General features: G+C 49.1%; 1 protein-coding gene across 1 annotated transcript; it reads left to right on the top strand.

Moving 5' to 3' along the window:
• The first annotated feature begins 7,688 nt into the window (after positions 1-7,688).
• Positions 7,689-17,789, top strand: LOC106737823 (E3 ubiquitin-protein ligase RNF217). The gene is made up of 4 exons (XM_014598723.3): positions 7,689-8,114; positions 9,530-9,624; positions 14,299-14,466; positions 16,801-17,789. The coding sequence occupies exons 1-4, from the start codon at positions 7,949-7,951 to the stop codon at positions 17,254-17,256; spliced, it is 885 nt and encodes a 294-aa protein (XP_014454209.1). The 5' UTR covers positions 7,689-7,948; the 3' UTR covers positions 17,257-17,789.
• The last annotated feature ends 471 nt before the right edge of the window (positions 17,790-18,260 follow it).

Raw genomic sequence — 18,260 nt, 5'->3', positions numbered from 1 at the left:
GGCAGGGGCTCGGACCTGATGATCTGTTAGGTCCCTTTCGACCTAAGCACTATGATACTATGAAATATTCATAATTCAGCAGGCTAAATACAGAATAGCAGAAAAGGAATTATTCAGATACATGTTGTGCTAACTTTCTTTGTTTCCTCATCAGGAATCAGTAATTTTACATTAGTGTATGCCAACTTACAACTGAAAAGAGGGAAGAAATTCTCAGATTATTGCATCAGAAACAAATGCACTATGGTCATGATCACCCAGCTGCCTGGAGGAAGATAAAATGTTTGACAGCATGTCAGGAACATACCGATTCATATCTACAGAATGACATGCACGTGAAACTGGGCTCCCGGGGACTTCTGGACAGGCAGAGTTCATCTAAAAAGAAACCAGATTTGACTCTGATCATGAATGTCTGAGTAAATCAGCTGTTCGGATGATTTGTCTCCAGGGCTCTAAAATTTGCGGAGGCTGCCTCAGTGTCAGACAGTGTCAGTGATGACTGTTTCTGTTTAGTATTATATTGCACTGCGAAGCTACATAGCAGCCAACACATTAGCTCCCACTGTGCTAAGAATTGTAACTGTGCTCCAAGAGGACAATTGTATGGGTTGTACTTTCTCTCGAATACAAAATACTTCCTGGGACCACAGGAGTTTAGATATGAGGGCTGCCTATAGCTTGTTGATCTCTGTAGCTTCAAAGGCTCCTTTCTTGGTAATTTTGTTTTACTCCACTTTTATCCCAAAGATTGTTCTTTGAAAATAAATGTAAAAAAAAAAAAAAAAATGTATACCATCATGTAATTCTCTTTGCTGGATTTCCTTGGTCAGTTGCAGTGATGCAGAGACAGCTGGGCTAGAAAGCATCTCTGGGTGTAGTTATCAAACATACTGGCTCAGTCTCAGCAAAAGAACCAGGAGATGAGACAATTATGTAGCTATCAGTTTATAAAGGCAACAAGCAAGAGAAATCAAAATGCAGTGCAGAAGAACAGACCACTTCACCAGTGAGTTATATAGAGGAAGTGAACACAATCTCCAGAAGCAGGTGAGATGAGGGCCAGATCCTACACACATTATCCCCTCCTACATGCCATAGGAAGAACAGAGTAGCAGAGTGGTTAACATGTCATGCAACAGCTCCAGAGGCATGAGTTTGATCCTGATACTGAAGGCTGCCACCAGTCAATAGGCACCTCTGTTCATTTAGCCTGCAACATCAAAGGAGGCCAGACATGATGTTAAATGTGCGCCACTCAAGAGAAAATGGTGAGCCTTCACCCTGAGAGGTGCAGTGGGGATAAGGACTTTTGACCTTTTTGATACAAGCTAAAAAGCTGAAGTTGCTCAGGACAACTTAGGAAGTCAGCAGTTTAGAATTTGCTAACAACTTTTTCACCCAGCTCTGGCTGCGAGTTTAATCAGCAATCAAGCTCCACTTGCCCACTGCTGCAGGAGGAGTCCTAGAATCCATTCTCACGGCGGGGTCCTCACAGAGGGCCGTGATCTCCTTGAGGTCCCTCGCTCCGTGTCAGGCCAGCCCAAGACACCCTCTAACTCTCGCCCGCCATGTCTTTGATGGTAAATATAATGATGGGAGGCTGCCTTGTGTTTTCCCTGGGCATGGCTACTCAAGACCTCTGTCCCCGCGGTTCTTCCGGACCCCCTGGGGGTCTCCCGATATGGTGGGTGTTCCCTAGACACCCTAGCCTTGTGGGCTATGCGTGGCTCCTACCAGCCCCTAATACCACGCCCCAAGCCTCGCAGATGTAATGGACGTTGTCCGGTCTGTCTCCCTCGTGCCCAGCCTCCCGCTGGGCCTCCCCTGATGGTACGGTCCCACTCAGGGACTCCCTAGCGGGCCCCGGTCCTATGGGCCAACCGCACGGGCACCCTCTCTGACCCTGGCTCTCCGCGCTGCTACTCCCCGTCTTCTCGGGGCAACCGCAGTGCCCTGCCTCAGTCTGAGGGGTGTTACCGCACTAGCCTGCGGCCGGGCTCGCTATGCCCATCTCGGGCTCCTCGGTATGGCGCTCCCCTTCTCTGGGGTTCGCCATGCCCACACTGGGCTACTCAATAACGTACAATGGCGCTCCCCCTCTTTGGGGTTCGCCGTGCCCACACTGGGCTACTCAATAATACCGCCCCTTTCCTGGGGCCGGGGTCTATGTTCCCCCACACGCAATCCGGGGTCTAGGTCCCCGTCCGCAACCTACGGGTTGCGCCCACGACCCACTGGCCGCGCTCCTCGCCGCCAGTTGCTCACGCCCTGGCGTGTGAGCTGTGCCTTCCCTGGCGCTATGCAAATAACGCGCCCTCTTGGCGCTAGGGCACCCCACACTCTCTGGGGTCCCTATAATTGAGGCCTCCTCCAACCCCTACAGCCTCACCCAAGCCTCCGGGTGTAATAACAGAGCCAAACAAACACAAGCCTCCTGGCTGTAACACAAACATAAAGCCCCCTGGCTAAACCTTTAGTGCCCAATCCTCTCAGGGATATCAGGGGCTGTACTTGCCCCTCAGACTTCTCCCCATAGTTTGGCTGAGTGAGCTCCTGCCTCTCCAGCTGCTGGCAGAGAACTGCCAGCCTGGCTTCGGCCCTGGGCTTTATAAGGGCCAGGCCCTGCCCCCTACAGGCAGCTGGCTCCCCTTAGTTGCTCCGGCAACCCGCAGCTGCGCTCATTACCTGAGCCAGCCTCAGCTGGGCTCGTTATGTCGGGCCAGGGCGCGCTCACTCGCTCCCTGGCAGTTTCTCCTTTCCAGGAGCAGGGGCACCGAGGTGCCCTGCGACATCCATCATCAGTGTTTTTTAAATAAAAAGGTGTCTCATTATGAGCATTCAAAGAACTTTACAGTTTAACAAGGGGATGATACTGCAAGAAGTGATTAACATACACATTGTTTAAAGGCAGAAATTTGACGGAGAATGGGGTTGAGAGGAGCTCAACAGCATTGAGCAGAATAGGGTTGGGAGCACAAAACTGAGCACATCCTGCAGGGTTCCCGAGAGAGGAAAACAATTGTTCAAGGGCCTCTGTACAATGCCCTCCATAGAATGGTCAACTGAGTGCCTCAGACTTCCAGAGCTTCCCAGTAGAGAGCCCAGGGTCTCTGCAACAAGGAGCTAAACCAGGGTTCACGTAGATGACCAGGAACTCAAGCTATTCACTGACCCACCAAAATCTCCCCTGCTTTCTCTCCAAAGCCAGGATGTGTACAAACCAAATGAGAGCAATGTGTTACAAGTCTGGCAGAACAGACTAGGACTGTTCAAGGATAAACACAAAACTGGCATTAGTTGGCTTCTGGCAGAAGAGAAGGCTATACAAATGAAGCTCTAGACCAGCCTGCATAAGGGCTGAAGTTGGCAAACTGCCTCTTTAGCAGTGCCTGAAATGCATCTTCCACTAGAGAGCAGGGGCGGGCAATTATTTCAGGCGGAGGGCCGCTTACCCAGTTTTGGTAAGCTTTCGAGGGCCGCATGGGTAGCCCTGCCCCTTAACAGGTACCCCGCCCTCTGGTCGTCATCTTGGGACCAATGTCCCAGGGCCAACACCGGTGGGGCCCAGAGCGGGGCACAGGCTGGCAGGGGTCTGTGGAGCCAGGCTGGGCTGCACCAGCAGGGAGAGGGGGGAGCTGGCCCAGCTCCATAGAGCCCCTGCCAGCCAGGACCCTGTACCCCTGCTGCCTTGCTGTGGGCCCTGCTGGCACTGGCTCTGGGACACTGGTGCGGGCCCTGTGCTCCTGCACCTGCTCACTCCCAGTGCACCCCCAGTCCCGCGGTACATGTGGGGGGCAGTGCACAGCCCCGACCCCCTGCTCACTGGCAGGGAAGGAGCTGGTGAGGAGCACGGGGAAAAGCGGCCCCTCGCCCACCCCATGGCCCATGCTCCCTGCTGCAGTCGCTTGCAGCCCACGTGGGGCTGTTCTGAGCAGGCATAGACAGCCCCATGTGGGTTGCAAGTGGCTGCAGCGTGGGGTGCCAGCCACAGGGTGGGGGAGGGGCCGCTTTCCCCCCCGCACTCAGCACCAGCTTGTAACCTGCCCCCGCAGCCAGCCTGGGCCCCGCGTTGGCTCCAGGCTCGCCTGTTGGGGCTGCACTGTGGCGGCAACAGCTGCGACCCCCCTGCTAGCCATGTTGGGCAGTGTTTGCTGCTGCTGCCCACCCACAGCTTGTGCACTGGGCAGCACAGAGGCGGCGGTGGCAGCCGCACCACAGCCTCCTGTGGCGCAAACTCCGGGCAGGCAGCAGCAGCAAACACTGCCCAACGCGGCAAGCGGGTGGGCTGCAGCTGCTGCTGCGGTGCAGCCCTGACAGGCGAGCCTGGAGCCAGCCTGGGGCCCAGGCTGGCTGCGGGGGTGGGTGGGTTACAAGCTGCTGCTGAGAGCAGGGGAAAAGCGGCCCCTTGCCCGCCCCGTGCCCAGTGCCCCACGCTGCAGCAGCCTGCAGCCCACGTGGGGCCACCTGGGCCCGCTCAGGACAGCCTTGCGCAGGCTACAAACGGCTGCAGCAGGGAGCACGGGCCATGGGGAGGGGCCACTTTTCCTCGTGCTCCACACCAGCTTGTCCCCTGCCCTTCTCCCCCACCATACCCAAGGTTCCTTCACCAGGCAGCCATGTGGTCCAAGGCCAGAAGCCCCTACTGGGGCTTCTGGGTGAGGGGGCGGGGCCGGGCAGGCCCTGCTGTTGCAGGAGCCTACCAAGGACTCCCCTGGGTTCTAATGTCTATGGTTCCTTTTATTTTTGACAGGAACCAAGAACAGATAAATTCAAAATTTTAAAATTGTTTTAGGGGCCTCATGGACCAGATAGAATGTCCCTGTGGGCTGGATCCGGCCCGCAGGCCGTATTTTGTTCACCCCTGCACTAGAGACATACAAATCTCCCAGCCCCCTTCACTGGTTTTGTGGAGACAGGACTATCTGGTAGGTTCTTACCTTCCTAGGGTGGAGCAAGAACCCATGAAGCTCTATGCATTTTTTTCTGCTCTGCCTCCTCCAGCCTTTTGAAAGACCCTTCAAGCAAGTGTCATGTTGATTATTCCACCATGGCCTATGCAGCAGCAGTACATTTATCTATTCTGTTTACCTGCATCTGTAACAGGTTAATCTCACAGGGACAAGCATGTCTCCCTTACCAACTTAGAGTCCTTGCATCTGGAAGTATAAATATCCATTGCTTAGGACATATACACTCCACTAAGGTTACCACTGCTCCATCAGCCCAAGACGTGTTCCTGTGACAGAAAAAGGGAGAGCAGCAATGTAGTTTGAGTCACAAATTTAACTAACACTACTCCTTCAACAGCATCCCAAATGCCAATGCCTGGTTTCAGAGAGCAATAATATCAGTGCAATAATACCAGAGCAATAATACCAGTGCCGTACACCTGAAGATCCCTTGGTCTACCTTCCACACAAACTATTCTGTGTGTGGGTCTCCCACAAGCAGAGGCACACAGAAGCTCTCAACAAAAAATGATGGCCGACCAGCAACTTTGCTTCCTTAACAGTTGCCACATGCTACCCACCTTCCCCCTGTAACAGAGATCTTCGTACACTGGAGACACTGGGGTTCAGGTGGAGAAGCCAAGTCAGGTGGGATAGCACTTCCATACCGAATGGCACAAACTGACCAGAGAGTGCCATGGTGAAGTGCTTTGGGTTGCTCTAGCTCATAAAGATTTCCTCAGACTTCCAGATCTTAGGGGCACCATTTCACGAGTGAAGCTTATAGAGGCATGGCTGCTGGTAGCTATTCTACTGTTTAACCACAATGGCCCCTGGGGTAGGCTTCCCCTACCAAGATCCTTTTCCACCCCCCACCCCCACAACTCCTCCCTGCCCCTGATGTGCTATTTTCAAGCAAGAGAGAGTCCCATGCCTCTACTTCTTTTGGATCTGACCCTACAAGCCAAACACTACCGAACTGGGGCTTTAGGTGACTTTGACAAGAAACTTGCTTTAGAAATTCTCAGTGTGGCTACATAGTAGTTTTGCAGGTCAGGAGCAGCAAAGCTGCTTGTACCACAAACCCTTCTTCTAGTTATAAAAAGCACACACTTAGCAAACAAGAGCTCTGCCTGCCTGGCCCTGAAAAAATCATGCACACAGCCAAATGCCTGAGCTTAAAAGGAAACAACGCAGGGCTCAGCAAGGACCCTGCTCAACACAAACACCAGGGGATTTCCAGACCAGTGTGCTTCTTTATGAGCACTGGCAGGCCTTCCTGTTGAAATAAACAAATACCCGATACCCAGAAGTGGCTTGTCTAAAAAAAAAAATCACAAAAGTGAAACTAGAAGCTTTTTTTTATTTTTTTAATTTCAATTTCCACATCCACTGTCAGCCCTGTCCATATCACTTGGAGGACCTGGAATAAAGAAGAAAAAGAAAAAAAAACAGCACAAAAATCAAGTATATAGGCCAGCAGCCAAGCTACAAGTTGTTAAAAATTACCTTTTGGTCTTTGGCCTGCTTCAAAATTGAACAGCCCAGCTCTTTTACAGCCCCATGCCAGAGACACACCTCCTGTCTGTACCAAAGCATAAACACTACAACACGAGTCTGGTTGTCTGCCATTGAAGGAAGCCATGTTGCAAAATCCCTTTAGTAAACTGAGCAAACTCCATCTTAAGAGCAGGTAGGTTTTTTTGGTCCTCACTGCCCCTGCAGGGAGGCTGTCCCAGAACCTCGTGGCTCTGATGATTCAAATCCTTTTACCAATTCCCAAGCAAAAGTTATTCCTGAGCATCTTAGAACCATTTCTTCTTGCACCAATATTGTTTTTTAGTTTAAATAGTTCTTTCCCCACCCTGTTTCCCATCCAATACATGTACAGAGACCAGTCATATCCCCTTTTGCTCACCATTTGTTTGGCTAAGTCAAGGCCTTCTAGTATCTTCTCAAATGATCTGCTATCTACACCCCTGATTATTCCAGGAGCCTTCTAGCAGCCCCCTCTGAACCTATTCCAGTTTCACTTCGTCTTTTCGATTGTGGGTGGCCAAGATCACGCACTGCATTCCAGGTGAGGTCTTACTATTGCCCGGTCACAGAAAAAGACAGATCAGCAACGTTGAGTTTTAGTCACACAGAGCTCATCTACATGTCAGCCTACATTGCCATTGTGACGCGCTACGGCAATGTAGAGTGGGTCTACATGTGATCAGCAGCTACTTCACTGTAGTGGCGCACTCCCCCATTTTAGCCCACTGTCATGGCGAATTAGCAGCAAAAACAGGGTGCAGCATGCACATCGTAGTGCATGGTACAGTAACAATGACGCCATCGGGCAACGTGTAGATGCACCCACATTTATCTAACATTACTCCTTCAACACACAAAGGCCCTCAACAAACACAATGGCCTTTGGCACCCCTTTTAAACATTATGTTAAATATGGTACTATTCTTGTTAATTCAATTCTCTCAGTTGGCAAGGGAAAAAAATCTTTACATTTACACAGAGAACACTGCTTTTGATTCAGCTGCATCTCTGAAACATTTGAATCTTTTGAAATCAGCTTTTCACTTAATCTCCAGAGCAAAAGCATTGCCCTGTAGAGTGTTGTTACTTTATGTTTGTTTTTAAGGAAATGTGTTCTTGTCCCAGGTCAAATTAGCCAGACCAGGTCCAAATCCGTTTGAATCATCCAAGAACCACGTGCCTCTGCTCAAGTGTCCTGCACCCCAGCCATTTCTGGACAAAAGCTTTGGGACTCATGAAAATTAAACTAAGATCAGGTCCCCTCTCTCCCCTCCCACAGCAGGTAGCACACATGTAGAAAGCTGCAGGCTGAGCTGAACTAGATGAAGCAAAGCAGGGAGGAGTCAGAGAATGGAAAATGAAAGCACTGGTCTGTATAATCTCCGTAGCAGCTGTCCTGAGGTTTCTTTAGAGTTGACGGCACCGTTTTGCAGGATAGACAAATACTCTCCACCCTGATGGGGTCTTCTACCTCCTCACCTGAACCTCCACTTGACCACAGGCCAGCTTCCTCCCCTGAACCTGTACCTGTACCTGCTAATCTCATGTCTTCCTTCTCACCTGTGCCTTCAAAAGCTGAAGAGCCCCAACTTAAATTTGTTCGGAGAAAGGATGATATCACAGGTAAACCTAGGTAGCATTTTCCTCTGCGCTGTATACTGCTTTTTGGTCATTGATCTAGTGAATTAGCTTTGCTGCTTCCTCTTTGGTGAAAAAAAAATGACATGAGGAGAGCCATGGGGCAGGGCACCAGGTCGCCAATCTGACATGCAGCTGGAATTCATGTAACTAGATGTGAGAGTTATTCAGGGAAAGCAAAGCAGAAACAAATAATTTTGTAAACAGCTGTAGTCTGACGTGCTAATCGGGGAATATGCTCCTTGAAGTTTCTAGTTCATAGTGCTGGCTCTGAGAACAAGCTGTTGTGTGCAAGCAGCATGCAGGGGGAACTTCACCAGCTTCTTTGGGAGAGAAAAGTGGCATTAGCCGCAGAGAGGGTATGGTCCATTTATGGCTATGCAGGCAGTCTCACCCCTGGAGGGTGCGTGGGGCATTTTGTAACTGCAGTCCCCTACAACAGTTTATTAAACCTTGAGCAGATTGCATCCTAAACTGAAACAAGGTCTGAAAATTGATATATCCAACTGTAAATTGAGCAAGTATGACAACATAGAGATCAGGAAAATTAAAAAAAAAAATCCTTGTTACTCTAATAACAGGGTCTGTTTAATAATGAAAAAATTGCCATGTTTTTAGCACAGTCACAGGGCTTGATTCTAAACAAGACGCTTATACATGTTACCAAAAAAGCCACTGTGCTTGAAAACTTCCCAATTTTACACTTACTGACCAACACTGCTATATAGCCACATGGGTAGAATAGACATTTTGTTTGCTTTGTTTTTCAGAGGGAGAAATGTGGGCAAGGGAAGAGGAAAATGAGGAGCAAGATTTTGCTTGTTTTCTCCAGAATAAGTCACCTTTTAATTGAGGCCAACTCTGTGAAATTTTAGCCTAAACAGTAAATGGTAGAAACCAATGCACTGCTCTCCTCGCTGCCTTAAACAGAACTTCAAAGAGGGATTTTGCATGGAAATGTCTTCCAAAAACCTTCAATGAAGGATTTCACATCTGTTGAATAGCAGAGAGCAGAGCAGCGCAAAGAGGATACAGAAAATCCCTTTCCCTAATGTGGGAAAAGGAGGATAGCCCAAACCCAAATGAGAAAGCAGCATGAAGAGATGTACACATAGATAATGCCAACTCTTCAGAAGCAGCTCAAGGATTTACGTGTACAAACCCCATAATTCCCATGGGGGTGGGGAGGGGAGTCAAATGCAACTTGTGCTCCTAAACCTCTCAAATGTTTTTGAAAATATCCCTTACTCATCCTAGATTTTGGATGTTCCTCAGTCTCTACTAGCTGCTTCACAGGTTGGGGAGGGAAATCTCCGTGGACCAGGAAAAGACTTGACAAATACCGTCAACTGTGTCAGGGTTTTTTATCTGAAGTCAGCTGGTGTTTCTTTGCTCATCAGGGGATGATGAGGATATCATGAGAGTGGAACTGTCTTGTGGACACGCTACAGAGCCTCAGTCCTTAGCAGCTTGGTGCCGAAGTCTGTTAGACCAGGTAAGAGATGCGGGAGGAGTTACAAAAACCCTGCCACACACATTTTTTTCCAGACCAAACTCACTGAAGTGTTCTGTCAAGTGGTAAAGCTATCTTCAGTTGCTCCATCTCACATACACGTAATGTAGGGCACTCAGGGACCATTTTAGTGCCATTTCCCTCATAAGAAACAACCATCCAGTCCTGATGCAGAGACATTACACCCTGTATTCCTTCCAGTCTGCTCTTTCCAGCAATGAAAACCCCCAGATTGAAGAGCTCCACTGCAGGTAAAACTCCAAAGTGCTGACACCTTTTTCAAAGCTTGTAAAGTCTCTAAACCTTCTGACACTGCAAACTTCTGTATTACCCAAGCCTTAGTAATTCCTTATCTGGGGAGGGCCAGAAAAGCTGTATGGAAGCCCTCTTACACATTGTGTTGGAACTTTTGGGTGTCATCATTGGCAACGTGTAGGGGGTGCACACAGGTGCACATGCACCCTCTGCAAAAAGGCACCACCAATACTACTAGCAGCACCTGTGGGCGGTCACCGCTTGCCATCCTTCCCTGCCCACCCCACTGACGGCAGCATCTGCCGGCAGTCCGCGATTGCCGTAGTGTGCTGCCGACACTGCTGGCGGCATCTGCGGGTGGTCACCAACCACCAGTCAGCGCTTGCCGCCCCCCCTGCAACAGCGCCGAGGCCGTTCGCGGGAGCTCCCCACTTGCCACTGCCACGCTTCCGCCATCGGCAGCGCCTCCACCACCTGCGGGAGCTCACCATGCCCTCCCAGGCTCTGGGGGAATGTGGCGTTCATGGGTGTCATCATATTATTATATTAGGGTTACCCAAACCCTAATGAACTTTAGTGCAGCTGGAAATCTTAACATAAGGATGGCAGACTTCCTTAAATGTGGCAACCGGCAACTTCACATTTTGCACCCATTTTGAACACCCCTTTATCAACATCTTTAACTCTCTCTTCCATTAACTTAACCAGGTAAAAAGACATGTCAGATGCACGGAAAAGACCATGCACATATACATCATAACAGAATGGTGTGCAAAATATTGCTTCAGATTTTCTTTTCCAATAGTGTGTATGCATTTCTAATGCAAAAGCTTCCCACATCCAACAGAGACACTTCTCCTGACTGCTTGGGCTGAAAGATTATCCTTCCCCATAGCCAGTCACAAAGCTGTCCAGGAGTTCCCCTGCAGCTGCTTGAAGAAAGAGGAAAAGGCAGTTGCTGCTTGCTGACAGGGAGACAGAGACAGAGAAGAGGGAGGGGCAGGGAGCACATTTCTGCCAAGTCCCAATGTTCAAAATTCATGATTTGACCCCCTGCAGCATCCCACACCTCAGGGATGTGGCTAGGGACAGACCTCTTTATGGCTAGGGACAGACATTCAAAAAGCCAGAGCCTGAATTGATTCAACCTTACAGGTTAGTCTAACCTGCCTAGGCTGAACTGGTTTGTAACAGGACAAACTTTCTCTCTGAACAGAGGCAATGCAGGCAGGGAAGCTATGCTGGGGGGCATGGCCAGTCCGGGTTGAACTGGCCAGAGATGGATTTAATTCCCCCCTCTCTGTCCCACTGGCAGGAACCCAGAGTGGGGTCTGGTAGGCAGACCCAGCTGCCAGTGGGGGTAGAGGGGAGACTAACTCTCCTCCCTGCCCCTCTGCCTCAGGGGCCATGGTGCCCCTGCTTGTCCCTGCTCTGGCTGGGAGCAGAAGGGAGGGGCCAGCCTGGCTGGGCTGGAGCAGAGAGTCCAGGCCAGAGAGCATGCCGGGATGCTGGGGGTCTCTGGTTTAACCTAAACCAGCAAGGGGTCTGGGACAGACATTGCATAAACCACCGGTTTGAGCCAAATTGGTTAAGGCTGATATTACATGCAACCAGGTTTCTCTCAAACTGGTTTCAGCCATTTTGAAACTGGTTTATGTGCACTGACATCTGTTCTGTTACAGGTTTAAACCAGTTTCTGATCACTTAAACTGGTTTGTGCGTAAAGTCTGTCCCTAGCCTATAAAACCATATTACATTTTTTTGGCCTATCTGATTTGAGCTGACCCATTATATCCTCTGTACACGTGATGATCAGCATTTCCCCTAGCGGCAGCTTTGGGGCAAGCCAAGAAGTTAGAGACTGCTCCAAGCCCTTTTACTGAGGCAATTCTACCCCTCTGCTGCAATAGGTCTCGCTGCTGCATTTGGGGACAGCATCCAGATTTTCCTTGAAGGTCTTCTTAATTTATGTTCCTTAATTAACTTGCTCACCCATAGCTAATTATGCACCCAACCCTCTCACATCAGGGTTTTTCCTCCCTGGCCTCTCGTGACCCCATTCCTGTGCCGCAGTCTCACATCTACTACTCCTGGGGTTCTTCCCAGCTCCCTCCCCCAACATCCCTGGTGGAGAGCAGCTACAGCAGGCTCCCCGATCCCTCTTCCTAGGCTTATGGCTATGGATGGTGGACTGCTGTGCTCTTTTGTCCCCTGCCCCCACTAGTGAGAATAGTGCTGCCTGCCCCTCTCCTTTCCCCCAATAGAGCTCAGCCTGCTACTCATTTCCTATGCAGCACTGACTGACTGACTCCTCTACATCTCTGCCTCCTGGGATACAGCAACCACAAGGCTGAAGTTCTTCATATCATTTTGAGAATAGCTCTAGCCCCAGCCAAGAGATGGCGCAACAGGAAATGGCAAGGGAATGAGGAGTGTTCCTTGAGTGTACCCCAGTGCATTTTTCAAGAATAGGTTGGGTATCCCTTTTAGGAGTTTGCAGGCCTCAAGGTGGGGATGCTCTGTTCCACCATGCCCAGCCCCTCAGCTCTGGCTATTCAAAAGCAGAAGGCAGCTCTGTGCTGGCTGCTTCTTCCCCTTCCTTCCCCTGCTGACAGCTCTGGAGCTGGAGGGGGCAGGACTGGGAAGAGGGGTGGTTCAAGAGCTGCAGCCCCCCTGCTTTCCTGGGAGGTCCAGTGCAGGCAGGACCCTGAACATCTGTAAGTTAGTAGTGCTTACTCATTCCTATATCTTAGAGGCCAGTGGAAACCAAATCAGCATATCAGTATAGATATGGACCTTGGCCTTGCCCATTTGTGCCACATTAATAAATAGTGGTTACATGGAGCCAACTCAGTCTGTGTGATTACATTGTACTGTTAGTGTTATCACCTATATTATGGCCACCATTTGGGGCATTTGTGACGCAACAAAGGGCATGGACTTCTGTTTATTTTCTCTTTGTGCCACCATAAAAATTGTTAAGGCAGTACAGAGGTGAGTCCTGTTTGCACCCTCTGTTCCCTCCACTCCTGACATGTTGTACCCATCCCATCCCTCACAGCCCACTCAGCCAGCTGCGCACCCCTCAGCATCTATGAGGTGCCTCTCTAGCTCCCTGGCACTTTCACTGCCTGGTAATGGAGCTAAACAGGCATCACACTAGGCCTTTCTGTGTGAGCATAAGCAGCACAGTCAGAGTTTGTTTCTCCCTTACTCTAGTCCATGGGTGGTAGCCTGTTGTCCCAGGGGTCCCCACTCTTCACCAAATGCTTATGTCGTGGAAACACACGCAGCATACTTTTGGGTTAGGTCAGCAGAAGCTTTTATTCAAAAGAAACTACAGCTGTAAGGGGGACTCCAAAGTGACATGGATTTCCCAAGCACTTGGAAGGGGTTCCTCCCCAAAAGCAAAATCAGGAGGCTTATATACTTTTTAACAGTCACAACTCATGTGATCATATAGTGGAATTAGCTAGGAAAGCAGCTACAAACAAACATTAGCTCATACTGCTTTGCTGTTATCAGGATGGGAACTTACGGGGGGGAGGGGGGGGGAGACAAAGGGAGAAATAACACTCCCTTCTTGCACCTGGAAATCAGAGTTGCACACATTTTTGCTATCTTCAAGGCCGCGGTGAGCAAAGCAGTTGCAGAGGAGTTACAAAGAACAAACACTTTCCCTTATCTGTTCTACTATACAGAGCCAGCAATTCCCCACAAAGCGGTTATGTCATCTTATAACTCATATGATCAAAGTTTAAGGCATTTATTTTTTCTGATTCCACACTTGTATGGAGGGTGCGAGGGCTTCACTGTCATTTGGGTGATGTGTGCAGGTAATGATGATGTGATGGCCCTACTAGAGCTGCTGTGTAAGGGTGGGCCAGCTCACAGGGCGTTAACACTGCTACTGCTCACCCTCAACCTTGTTCACCACTAAATTTTTGTTTTTTTGTCACCACTGGTGACTAAAATCAGAAGCCAGCAATAGGAAAAGGCAGAAACTAGCATCATAGTTAACATATAGGGATAGCTGCACTAATACAGCAGCTCTAGCAGCTGAGGCAAGAATCCCTGTGGCCCAGGCAGAAGTGGATCACCTGGCCTGCAAGAAACCCCATCAGGTGAACAACCTGGCTATGGCTTAGCCCCTAGCTGTGACCCACCCCATGACTGCTGGCAGGCAATATGACCCACCTGCTAATTGGAACTGAACATCCCTGCTCTACAATAAACTTTTTCAGAGAATGCTAACAGAAGGTTAACTGAGCATGTCAGAGTCCTTACTGAGAACGTTCTGCCCTTGCTGCTTTCAAAGGCTGCTAGATTTACATTTTTTTTTTTTAAGGGAAGGACACCCTCATTTGTGCTTCATGCTCTGTCTTCTGATCTCCCCTGAAGGGTTACTTCAATTTTCATTGTCCTGCTGATGTTAACGGGCAAAAGTGTGGGGAAGAGTGGTCCTACCAGGAAGTCCGGCAGAATGCCTTGCTAACTGAAGAAGAGCAAGAGGAATTTGAAAAAAAGCTGGTAGCATTTGCAGCTAAATACTACAGCGATTTAAAAGAGGTGAGTAGTCAGCCCTATGTCTCCTCTTCCCTTTATGTCTCTGCCTCTCAAATCACTCATTTTGGTGTGTAGTAGACAATGGCAAAGTTGAACTATGCCTGCTGGGATCCGTGTTGCCTCAGGATCCTTGTCACTGCAGACTGAAGTGACAAGGATCCCAGCAGGCATAGTCCAGCTTTGGCTGGCTATGGTGCAACTATGATGTCATGATGGACTTGTGTCCCACATGGTCCCTGGAAAGCCCTCTTTGACCAGACTTGGTATAAAAGGGTTTTGGTTTCTTAAATCTTCTTAAACCTCCTATTCCAACAGCAGCCATAGCCAACCTCCTGCTTTGACATCAGCTCTGGAGCTCTTCTATAGGTTCATATCTTTTCCAAATCACCTAGTCCTCTGAGAAACTGGAACCTACCAGCACCGTCTACCCTATCATTTGTGAGGACCATACTAGTGACTGTAATGAGTATACCTGCAAATGCTGACATTGAAAGATAGCTACTTTCTTCTCCTTGTGTGTTCTTAAAAGGCCTCACTCCTGCTCCAGAACAAAAATGTTAGTCTCTACGCATGGAAGAATGATTAGTATGTGCTGCTTGTGGACTCAATGAGGTTATTACTGTTCCCTTGGCCTTTGAGACATCCCTGTCTCAGAAATATATGGAGCAGCATTGATAAATTTGATTCACTTTCATTTAGGGCAGGAGTGGCCAGCTTGTGGCACATATCCCACAAGTGGCATGGGCAACCTCCATGTGTTGCACATAGAAAAAAAATCAGGGATGGGACAAGTAGCACAGTGGCAGATAGGTCAGAAATCAGATCAGGCAGGAGAATGTGATCAGAGTGGTACTCGGGGAGGGTTCAGGGCAAATTTGGTAGTCCTACCAGAAGTGTTGGCCTCCACTGGTCTAAGGCTACTCCTTAGACTTCACACTTCCTATGGTAGGCCAGTAGGGGGGTGCTCCTGCACCGAGCCACCCACCTCACTGCGCCCGATCACCTTCCAAGCTCCGAGTGCTTCCCTGGAGCGCCTCATGTCTCACTGACCCCCTTCCTGGAGCACACCCGCTAGCCTGGGGGTAAAACCACCACCACCCAGGGTCTGGACTGATGCTGGACCTGTGCCCCCTGGGGCCTACTAGTCCTTGAGAGTGCTTGACTCACTACAAGAACTTGGAGATGCTTCCTGTGGTCAGAAGCACAAATAGTGGTCTCCCTTAGTCAGCTGAATCAAGGGAACCCCCAAGGCATAATCTAGACCCTCTCCCAATAAGTCTCCCACACTAGGTACAAAGGAGAACTTTTTTGGTTACAAGGAGTAGGTTTGGAATAAGGTACAGGGTAGAGCAGTATCAGAGAAATCCCATAAAGCAAACAGGGTGCCTGGGTAGCCTTTGATCACACATCTGAATTACTGCAAGCTATAGATCTAATTAGATCTCAGGTAGCTTACTCACTAGTATCATCCAGAGACAGGTAGAGATTCCCTCTGGAGGCAGGCAGCTCATTGATCATGAGTTTCAAGAGGGAGAGCAAGTTTCAGGTGGTCTAGCTTCTCTCTGAGTTTTCATCATGGCTATTGCACTTCCTCCTGGGCAGTCCTTAACTTGCATAGAACTTATGATTTCATTTACCTGCTCCAATGAAGGCCAGCAACTGTTGGCTGCCAGCCAACCAATCCGAAATTCATCACTAGTTGTCAGGTAGGCTGGTGGGGTCTTTAGCCGGCTCCTAATTATGTTGGCATGGCTTAGAACAATAGGGAGCTTAAGCCCCTCACCCAGGTATGTGATACCAGTCACAAAGGCAGAGCAAGCAGGTTTCTGCCCCTCAGGACTGTATCCAGATTAGGTTACAACTCAGGGTTACCTGAAGCCCATACCCTCTGCAGTGACCATGGTAACCAAATTGTCACAAAGCAGAGTTTGGGGAGAGATAGAGATGGTATCTGCCACACCTCCCTCCAATGCCAGGTTAGCAAAAGCAGCATTATCTAATATTTAACTCCTTGGCAGCTTTCCACCTGGGTAGTACTGCTTGCTGCCTTTCCACAAGCAAGAATGCAGATGTCCTTGAAGAAAATGATGGCCTACTAACAGTTGGTAGAAGTCCAATATACTTCTTGGACTGAAGACCAGATGCTATGAGGAAGGGCTTTCCAGAAACGTCCAGATACTTAAGTCACTGGGGCACCAGTTTAGGAAACTGAATACAGAGTTGAATCTGAAAGACACAAGCAGGTTACCTACCAGTCCCTGTGAGTTTCTTTCTATGGTATAAAGGCAACCCAAATTGCATGCTGATTCACCTCTGAAATCCCTGTTTCTTTCCCAGTGTCCCAAATGCAAGAGCTTTGTGGAACGCAAGGATCTGACAAACCTCAGAGTGCACTGCATCCTCTGCCTGTCGCTGAAGGGAGAGCAGTTTGAATTCTGCTGGCAGTGCCTGAAGCCCTGGAAAGGCAGTGGAACTTCCTCTGTGAAGTGTGCCAATGTCGGATGCAGGAACCAGTCTCTGGACATCTTGGCAAACTGCAAACTGAAGCCTCTCCCAGGAAGTGAAATAAGAGACTGTCCCTCCATTCGTGCTTGCCCCACCTGTGGGCGCCTCATTGAGCACAAGGAAAAATGCAAATATGTCATGTGCACCCAGTGTCACGTTGAATTTTGTTTTGCTTGCCTTGAAACTGCACAGGAATGCCAGGCCAAGAAACATGGCACTTATTTTTTATACTGTACTAAGCCAGTGGCTCCAAGACAAACCACAATCCCTGTGTGGTCTCGGAAATAAGGAAAATCCTTCCTGCCACACAGACCAGGGCAATTGAGACAAGGCTCAGGGTCCGTGCTCAAATACACCACTCGGAACGCCCAGGCTGCGCATTATCCCCCTTCTGTCACAAGAAAGACTGCTGGATAGATAAGGAGACTGAGGCAGAAGGATAGACCCCTCCCCCCCCCCATGTTCCTCCTCAGCCCTCTGTCCTTTTATAAGGCATTACACACGGTCATAGAAGACAGCACCTCCCAACGTGCTAGTGGGCACTGCAGAGATACATTTTGTTGGAGGCAGGGAAAAAGTTTTGGCTTATGGAAACAGATTCTTTTTTCCTTTCTTTAATTAATTTAAAGAGTCTGCCTTGGAACAGGAACAAATCTGGATTTAAGTTATTGCAGGAGGGTGTAGGAAGGTTTTCTGCAGAAGAAGAGAACAAAGCTTACAAAAACTCTATTTTTCTTTCCCAATGCTTCCACTGTCTACTCATAGCCTACTCCTTCATGCTTCTGGCTCTTTCACAAAATAAAAATGTGTATTTCTAACAATTGTTATCACTTAACATCATTGACTATGAAAATCTGTTAGAGTTTTGCTAATCTGCAGAAGAGGAGCTAGGGTTTCCAGTGGACAATAAGCTGAATATTAGCCAACAGTGGGCCTTTGTTGCAAAGAGCAACAGCATACTGGAGTGCATTAGTAGGAGTGCTGCCAGCAAATTGAGGGAAGTGATTATTCTCCTCTGGTCAGCACTGGTGAGGCCACAACTGGGAGTACTTAAATGCAAGGATGCAGATCCTAAACAGAAAGCAACTGCTCCCTCTCACCTCTCTGCCAGGGACTCCTACAAATTTCTCCTGCCAGCTTGTTTCACTGAGCCTCTGGCCAAGGGACCCTAGTTTTTCAGGGTACCAGGAAGGCTGAAGACAAAGTCAAGCTATGCTCTCAAGGCTGGTTCAAGTACAGACACTTATCTGGCTAGTCACATATCTTCTGGATTCTTAAGGAGGCCTCCCCAC

The sequence above is a fragment of the Alligator mississippiensis genome, chromosome 7, assembly GCF_030867095.1.
Source record: "Alligator mississippiensis isolate rAllMis1 chromosome 7, rAllMis1, whole genome shotgun sequence".
In the NCBI taxonomy this organism is placed as follows: Eukaryota; Metazoa; Chordata; order Crocodylia; family Alligatoridae; genus Alligator; species Alligator mississippiensis.
This window is presented reverse-complemented; position numbering and strand designations above follow the sequence as displayed.